The sequence below is a fragment of the Falco biarmicus genome, chromosome 6, assembly GCF_023638135.1.
Source record: "Falco biarmicus isolate bFalBia1 chromosome 6, bFalBia1.pri, whole genome shotgun sequence".
Classification (NCBI taxonomy): domain Eukaryota; kingdom Metazoa; phylum Chordata; class Aves; order Falconiformes; family Falconidae; genus Falco; species Falco biarmicus.
In genome coordinates this window covers 84,816,840-84,825,518 of record NC_079293.1, presented here as the reverse complement: position 1 = coordinate 84,825,518, position 8,679 = coordinate 84,816,840, and the positions used below count along the sequence as shown (strand labels likewise).

The following is an 8,679-nucleotide window of genomic DNA, read 5'->3' as shown; positions in this document are numbered from 1 at the left end:
GTTATTCAAAGGAGTCTTGACTGGGACTTTTCTTTTTGCTTCTCTACATGCAGGTAAATGTTTAGGTTTGTGTGTACGGTGCACATAAACATGGCCTTAAGGAAGAAAGTTGCATGAGTGGTTGAGTTTCAGTCTGAGTAAAGGGTTTGTCCTAAATTCAGGATAATCGTATTCCATAATGCTACTATCATTAGTATATGCACTCTGCAGCTGTCTTTGGGAAGTAAGTGAAGAATGTACTTTTTGAGCTCCATGTGTTCACTTCTGTATTTCTGCAGCCCTTTTAAAATACATGCCTTATTGTCAGCTAAAAAAAAGGGAACAATTTGCTCATGATTTCCTGCCTTTTAACATTTGCTTTCTCTATAAAACCTTATGAAAAATGTTGGAGTTTCCCCTTGCTGTTAAATATAAAAGCTTCAATGTTTCTTGGGAAAACAAATCTGACGAGCTCAGTTCAGAGCATGTAAATGCTGCCTTTGCTATTACAGGAGTCAATGCAATGCCAGTTACACAGACAGGGCAGTTACTTAATAAGGACCAAGTACACGGTTTTCGTGTCAGAGATGGTAATTTTTAGCATGCTCATACTGAAACTTAATGAAACATTTATTACCATATTTTTGTTTACCATGCTATTTCAGTAATTCCATTTATAAATTTTACAGTGAACTATTTTTAACACTGAAGCTTTGACTAAAGTCACCCGTGAATAAAGTCATGAGCCTTTGGACTATAGGCCATGGTGTAAAAAGCAAGGCAAAAATGTTATTTGCCTTTATAATTATTTTCTTCTTTTTACTTAATCTTTCACATCTTGTACTTTGCATTTCAGGGCTGGTTGCAGTGCAATGTGGAAAATTTCTGGAAATGAGACAGATGCCATTGGAGACTTCAAGATTTTTTTTTAGAAAATGGACAGCATTACAATTTTGCAACCCATGGTAGGGAATGAAAGCTAGCATTCAGACACTTCAGTTCTCAATTACCAAAAGATAAATGGACATAAAATTATTAAGCAAAAGAATCTGAACACTATCAAAAGCAATGAATGCTCCATAGGAAATGAATTTGGTAAATTTTAAGGGCATTATGATTAATCACCATGACTTGTTCATGAATTAGAACTTGTTCTGCACTTGGCTACAATTATTTTGATTTAATGCTTTTTATCAGTGAATGAAGTTATTCAATTCCATTTAACCATCTAAAGCAATTTGCACGACCTAAACTCTCGGATATCTCTCCTGTTCGTCTCTTTCAGTTCATTTCTCTCATGCAGCTTTTTATGAGTCACTGAATCCCAAACACATTTGGGTGACTAGCTTACTTACAAAACAAGTACTGTAAAAAGAGAGAGTCATACTGGATTATTAAATTGATGACTGTAAACCTAAGTTTGTATAAAAGCCTTTTTATATCTCATTTATGCACGACTTTCTCAGATCACTGCTGAAAGGCTGGTACTGACCTACAAAGGGAAGGTACTCTTTGGTCCCTGTTGCCAAAAAACTTGGCCTTCTGAAGGCCTCAAAATGATTTAGTTATTAATGAATCAGGACTGTGTTTGTCATAAGGAAATTGCTTCTCATCTCACCCAAAAAACAACATTACAATTCTGTCATGAACACAGCAACTCAAAATGTCTTTTTATTTTGAAAGGTTATTGAAGCTGGAAATGCCTTTTGGCTTTCATTTCCTTTCTCTGCCAACAGGAGGGGAAACATAAGGGAGTGGAAAGGTCTGAAAAGAGCATAATTAGGTCTGTTGAAGAGATACGAAACGTCGCTTTAGTGGAAGAAACCATGCTATCTGCAACAGAAACATCTGTAACTGGTAACAGATCAGCTGCAAGGGAAAACAAGCTATTGCCTGCATGTTGGGATGGGGTGAAGAGTTACTCGCACAGAAGAGCTTCTTCGGTCTTCTGGTGAAACACTAACTGGGCATGTCAAACTCCACCTCAGAAAATAAAACCACATGTGGGACACTTTCTCTTCACACACAGCACATAGAAAATCTTTTGGAGATTTACATAAAACTAAACAGTGTGTGAAAGCACCTTGCGCCACCAGTCTTTTGACTGATAAACCTCTTGCGGAAGACATGGACAAGCTGATGCTAGAAGTCTTCCTTCATCCCAGGCAAGGCCAGGGGAAGGAAATCAGTGCCATATCCGTAAGACCTGCCTGAAAAACCAAGCCAGTTTGTCAAAAGAATATTCCTTGCCTCATCCAAATTCTGGATTTACAGAGAGGCTGGCAGGATCTTCACAATGTGAAGGCGAGCGTGAGCGCAGACCGGTTGGGGAAACCAGGATGCCTTTTGCAGGGAGCAGAACCACCTGGCACTGCTCTGAGCAGGGAAATCAGCCTTCCTCCTAACACACCAGATCGGCTGAATTGGGCCAGAGTGGTGTAAGGACATTGTCACTCCTCCGGGTAGCACACCCTTTGGCTCTGGGCTGTTGGGGCGCAGGGGGTTCCTCTCTTTTCACATAACTGCCTCAACGGGCCTGAGAAGCAATGGGAAAAATTCACAGCCAAAACACTGCAATTCAGCCTCATGAGGTGGAACTACAACCAGGAAAGAAAACCCTGTACGTAAGAAAGCCGGGAGCCCCCGCAGTCCTGGGGAGGAGGGCTGCCTCAGGAGATCGCAGGATTCAGAGAGGCAGCACGACATGCGTAAACCTGGAAGGGAGCCCGCCTGGCCACATCCTTTCCTGCTGACAACACTGGGAATCCCATGGAGTGGCTGAAATTATTTTGCCTTCAAGCTCTGCTCCATGTTATACAGTAAGGGTTTCATTTTCTGTAGGATGTAACTAAAAGCTGAGGCAAATGTGAAAATTCTTAATCTTGGCACATGCAAGATTTTATTAAAAACACATCGCCAGCTTCCACCTCAGACAAGGGCTGTGTACACCAGACCTCTTGCAGGATGTTCTTGAGAGTACTGACTCCGAAACGGCTCTGAACACCTCTCATTCAATTCCACGGACACCCAGTTCCACATCTTCTCGTGTCTCATCTGGGAATAAATACCTCATTTTGACAGGTTGTAGAGCTTCCTATTTTAAAACTTCCCTTTGCTTCTGGCAATTGCTCCACTTCCTCAACTCTTTTCACTTTCTTTTTAATTTATTTTTAATAGTAGAGATATTGAAATACCGAGAGACTACATTTCCAGTTACTTCTGGTATAAACACTAGTGCTTTTGGGACACAAGTAGAGTTGTACATTTGACTCTTTGCATTTGTACTGTTAACGCCCACAATAACTGTTGTCTTACATTCGTTCATTAGCTTAGCCCTTACAAACCCCACCACCGACTTGATGGAATGTACAAGACTGTCAAACCGCAACATCCATTTATGTGTTTTTCTAGACAGAGACTACATCCTCACTAAAAGGGTGCCAGGGAGTAAGACTGGGGCTGCTCCATGACGGGGTACGAGCAGGAGCCGAGGGTGACCCCAGCACAGGCCATACCCTCACTGAGCAGGGTGCAGTCACACTGTGTCTGAAGACAGGCGCTGGTAAGAGTTCACCCACAGCCCCAGACATGGGAAGTCATGAACTGGTCTGGGGTCCTTCCAGGGAGTCCAGCCAGGGGCAGCAGGAGACAGGGCTGGAGACAGTTCTGGAGAGGCAGTTAGGATGCGGTTCTGAGGTCCACATGGGAGACAGGTACACCCACAGACACAGACGCTGATCAGGGCAGGAGTGGGACTGCTCAGGGCAATTAAGACCGATCAGTGCCCTCATGGCCCTGAAACAGTACCATTTACATAAACCACGCTGTAGTACAATGTACATGCATTTAACATGAAACAAAGTCCTGGTGACAGGACAAGCCTAATCAAGAACAGTAGGGCTGCTTTTGGATTTTGGCCTTTAGTGTTGTTTGAGGTTTTTTGCAACTTGTGCTTCTTTTTGGTAATGTGCAATTATCTGAACAATTATGAGGCTATTAATAAAAAGGAAAAGCAAGCCTGCCAACCATATAAGCAAAAAGGTGTTATATCCTTTGAACTCCAGAAAGTACGCAGGAGCGAGCCACAGGCCCTGTCCAACAAGCCACAGAAAGAGAAGCACCACCGCACGACGCCAGGGCATCTTAACACTGGGCATTATGAGGGGCAAAAGGCAGAGGTACCAGACAAAGTACTGGGATGTGCATACTTTGTTAAAAGTCACAAAAATAGCGGTGTGTAGGAAACAACAGAAGGCAAGGTCTCTGTAAAAGGCTACGGACACAACCAGGAGTAAAAGCAGCTGGGGCAGGAAAGCTGCGAGCCCCAGGGCAAAACTCCATTTGCTCTCCGCAGTTAAGTACAACATGTAGAAATAGGGAGAGAAGTTATGACGGATATCCCTCCTGGTCAGGTGGTAGAGGTAGGCATGCTCCAAAAACTCCCAGCCATAGAGGTAATAAAAAGCAAAAGTCAAGGCAGCCAGCATGGAGCCCGCAACCGTTCCAAAAAGCAACACATCGCGGTTCAACACCTTTAGAAAAAGCTGCCAGAGGTCACCTATGGAGGTAAACTTTGCTTTTTCGCAACTCCTGGTCCCCCCCGCCCCCTCCCCGCCGCCCCCTTTGCCCCGCAGGTGGAGCGCTATGGGCAGCGCGTAGGTCAGCGGGTATATTTTCAGGTGCACAGCCAGCCCGTAGCAGGCCGCGGCCTTCCCGATGCTCCCCACCGCCAAGAAGTCGAGGGTGGCCAGCACCATCAGGGCCACCAGGGCCTCTGCGTTGCCCCGGCTGGACACGGCCATGGGCAGCGGGTTGAGGAGCCAGGCGGCGGCACAGCACCCGCAGGCCCGGCCGCCGGTGACCCCTCGGCGCCGCAGGGCCCGGTAGGCGACAACAGCAGCCGCCAAGTCCCCCGCCACGAAGAGCAGCTTCCCGCAGGCCTCAGCCAGGTAGACGTTGGGCGTCAGGAGCCAGGCCAGCAGCGGGGTGTAGCGGTAGGTGGCCCGGCGGTAGGGCGACCGCCCCTCGGTCACCAGCCGCGCCGCGTCGGTGAACACCCGGTAGTCAACGTCGGTGTAACGCACCCGCATGGCCCCGTCCTGGTGCAGGCCGTACAGCAGCAGGCCCAGCCGCGCCAGCAGCGCCGCCAGCAGCACCGTGCCCAGCGCCATGGCACCGCCGCGTCCGCAACCGGGGGGGGGGGGGGGGGGGGGGGGTAGGGGTAGGCACCGGCGGCCCCGCGCACAGCTCGCGGCGGCCACGGGGGCGCGACCCCGGCTGCGCGCGCTCCTGCGCCCGTAGCGGCGGCGGGGCGGAGGGCGGGACCGCGCATGCGCGGCGCGCCATGAAGCCGTGGCGGGTTGTGCGCGGGCCGCGGGGAGCCGGGCCTGGCCTGGCCTTCCCTCCCCTCCCGCGGGCCCGGGAGCCCCCTGCCCCCTGAGGCGCCGGCAGGGCTGCCTGAGGGGAGCCGGTCATGCCTCCCCTCTGCGGCTGCCGCTGCGAGACCAGGTGCCCTCCGCCCCCTGAGGCGCCGGCAGGGCTGCCTGAGGGGAGCCGGGCGTCCCTCCCTTCAGCCGCCGCCGCTCCCCTCCCCCGGCTGCGGGCCGGGCGGCGCCGGGCTCTGCGGAGAGCCCGTGGAGCTGTGTGCCCTCGCCGCGTTGGCGTCGGGGCGGCGTGGCTGCGCTGCCGGCGGCCTGTGTGTGTTCCGACGGGCCGCGGGGCCTGGCTGCTCGCCGCTGCGGCCGCTGGCTGAGGGTCTGGCGGGGGACGGGCCCCCTTGGCGAGGGGGGAGGGGGCGCCGCGGGCCGCGCTGCCGCCGCTCCTTCACCCTCAGGGGCGGGGGGCGCCCTGCGGCGTGGGTCTGCGGGGCTCCGTGGGCAGGGAGGCAGCGTATGTGACAGTGGTTCAGTAAGAAGAAGAAGGAAAAATAACATCTGTTATTTACTTTCTGCAAATGGCTGTGTTTTGCCTAGACGGATGAGCTCTCTCTAGAGCACTTAGGTGAGCTTCCTTCCACAGCAATTTTCTCATTTGATTAGATCAGAAACAGTACCGTGAAAAGCAGAGCTTAGAAAGAAATTAATTCCACTGTATTTTGAGGGGGGGTTATACGTTTTTCAGATAACCCAGACAGGAAACTATTTGCTCTAGATTGTATCTTGCATTGGAATTGTGTCTGATTTAAAAACAGGTATTTATTACTTAGCAGTATTACAGGTTTCATGCTAGAACTGCGTAGGGCTTTTTTAGAGGCGTTTTATTAATCAAAAAAACGTGCACTTGCTTGTTTAGTAGTTAATTGCAACTGCATTATTTTTGCCGAATGGTTTAATTTGGGAACGCTGTGGGAGCTGCAGTGTTGCTGGCTCATGTTGCTTAAAGAAAATCATCTGTTTTTTTCTCTGTTCTGGGGACACTCATCAGAGGACTGGGAGCAGGCACGTTGCATTTGGCACAGAAGTCTTGGAGGCTGTCCTAACTGGTAGGTTATTCAGGGGACAAAAAGATATTTCTGTTTGTGCACACGCAGCTATTCATTTTTATCCCTTAGACTGCTGCACTTTGCATAATGCAATCACATATAGGCTGAGATGTCCAATGGGAGAAGCATAGTAACCAAGTAACCTGGAGAACCAGTTTTTCCTCTGTCTGTCTAAGTACCCAGATATTTACATATTGTGTACTAAACCCCCCATCTTCAACAGGAAGGCTCAAGAGACTTCTCCATTAACTCACCATATGACATCATGAAATCCTATAACTGATGATTAGGGCTTTTTTGGGATAGGGCATGAGGGTGGTTGTGGATTCTTCATAATTAATTGTTTACTCATTACTGCTGTTCTACTTTAGAACAGGAAAGGTTGGTAACATCATTTTATCACCTTCCTTTTTTCATCTTAGACTCTGATGGCTGGGATACTTTTACAGAAGGTTATATCACTTATCCTTTGTTGTGCCCGGGATATCCTCTGGAAATGCTAGGAGATAGAAACTTAATAAAATCACTGAGACTGAGATCACTTGATAGTTTGTGGAACTGCAGGTCTAAGCAAAAATATGCATGTAGAGACCTATTTTTGTGTTTGTTTGTTTCAGGAAGGTTGCTGCTCATGAAGTATTCCTGCCATCTGCCTGCTTTCTCCCCGGATTGTTTGCAGTTCTTCTGTTGCCTCTTTGGTTGGAATATGCTTTGTTATTTCAGATCCTTTGAGGAAACGGTTCATTGTCAGAACAGAATGCATTGTTGTTTATCTGCTGAAGTGCCTAAATTTAATGGTATTGATTAAATAATCCTAGTTTAATAAACACTTAGGAGTTTGCAGGTGTCTCAAATGTTTGTCTGTTTCTGACAGTCTGTTTTCAGACAAATCTTTTATTCTTATCTGAAGTTAATAGGGGTTGTGAAGCTGTCCATAGTGACTGTTTATCTGGATTCTAAAGAGGAAAAGGTAGGTAATTTAATTCTAAAGGGTTTTGAAGTTAGTAAAACAGAAAAGGTACCTTAGCTATTGTTGCGTATGCCGTGACTATATGGCATTGCCTGAGCTAGAAAAATAATTTATTTTCCTTATCAGTAATTTAACATCTTGAAAATAAGCTTGAAGCTCTTCAGAGAATTAAGGTTTGGCTCAAAAATGGGTTTGGCTTCAGATTTGATACCAGCTCGCTTAACCTGATTTGTCATGTCCTGTAGACTTTAATGCAGGAAGGAGGGCAGTCTTATTAAAGTTATAAAGCTGTTGTTCCTGTAAAATGCTGCTTTTATTTATACAAGCCACCAGGAACCACTTTTAGGAAATGCTAGGAGATAAAAACTAATAGAACTGCTGGGACTGAAAGTGACTGATTCCAGTGCACATGAAGATGCAAAGAGTATCAAGAAAAGTGTGGAGTCAGCCATAACCACGCATAAAATATTGACTAAACAGAAATGCATATATACATATATGTGCACATATGTGTTTTCCCCATTGCCTACCATGCATTTGGTTTACACAGTCTCAAAGATGGTGCCATCAGATTATAAACTGGGGTCACATCTATGTGTGCTTCTGTTGCATGCTCATGATGGGGGGTGCTAAGCCTGATCCCTAACGTTAACTTCTCATGTTGTCATTGTCTGTGACAGACCCTACTTCAGCAGCACTGGGACATATAATGCAGAAACTACCTCAAGTGCCCAGTCATTACTTTAGGCTTACAGGGCAGTTGTAGCAGTGCAAGGACAATGCAATGGGCCTTGTTATGCAAATGATGTTAAGACCTAGTGGAAGTTTTTATCATCTGAAGACCAAGGTGCAGCTGGAGGGTGACAGCTGGTGAGTGAGGGAGAGAGTGACTAGCAGGTTCCTGGTCAGTCAGGAGCGGCCATCACACTTGCTTGTTTATTTATTTGCCTTTTGGAGTTTACTCTCCACACTATGGTAGAAGGTTAGTTTTGAGGAGGAATAAGGCGAGGCTACTTTCGTGGATGAACAAAGATGAACAAATGGCTAAAAACTATAGCTACTATAGCTACCATACTGACAGATACAGTGGGGCTATATATTGGAGAGACTAACAGATTACCTTTGAGAACTCAGAGGAGAAAAAGGAGGCTACTAAAGGGGTGTGAAGAAGTTGACAATGAATTAGAGGATGATTCTGGTAGCAGTGCTCTGAAGTAACATTAAGGGAGACACAGTGGTTGGTAGCAGT

General features: G+C 47.2%; 1 protein-coding gene and 1 long non-coding RNA gene across 2 annotated transcripts; one reads left to right on the top strand and one right to left on the bottom strand.

Annotated features, from left to right (window-relative positions):
• Nucleotides 1-1,624: 1,624 nt before the first annotated feature.
• Nucleotides 1,625-5,283, bottom strand: PIGM (phosphatidylinositol glycan anchor biosynthesis class M). The gene has a single exon (XM_056344339.1). It carries the CDS (start codon nucleotides 5,148-5,150, stop codon nucleotides 3,900-3,902), a length of 1,251 nt encoding a protein of 416 aa, XP_056200314.1. The 5' UTR covers nucleotides 5,151-5,283; the 3' UTR covers nucleotides 1,625-3,899.
• An 82-nt stretch (nucleotides 5,284-5,365) lies between these two features.
• Nucleotides 5,366-7,301, top strand: LOC130151716 (uncharacterized). Its single transcript, XR_008822691.1, has 3 exons — nucleotides 5,366-5,979; nucleotides 6,403-6,460; nucleotides 7,078-7,301. It is a non-coding gene; the product is annotated as an uncharacterized LOC130151716 (long non-coding RNA).
• The last annotated feature ends 1,378 nt before the right edge of the window (nucleotides 7,302-8,679 follow it).

Bases quoted from the DNA above. Each gene is read 5' to 3' on its own strand.
- PIGM (XM_056344339.1), bottom strand. From the start codon at position 5,150: ATGGCGCTGGGCACGGTGCTGCTGGCGGCGCTGCTGGCGCGGCTGGGC.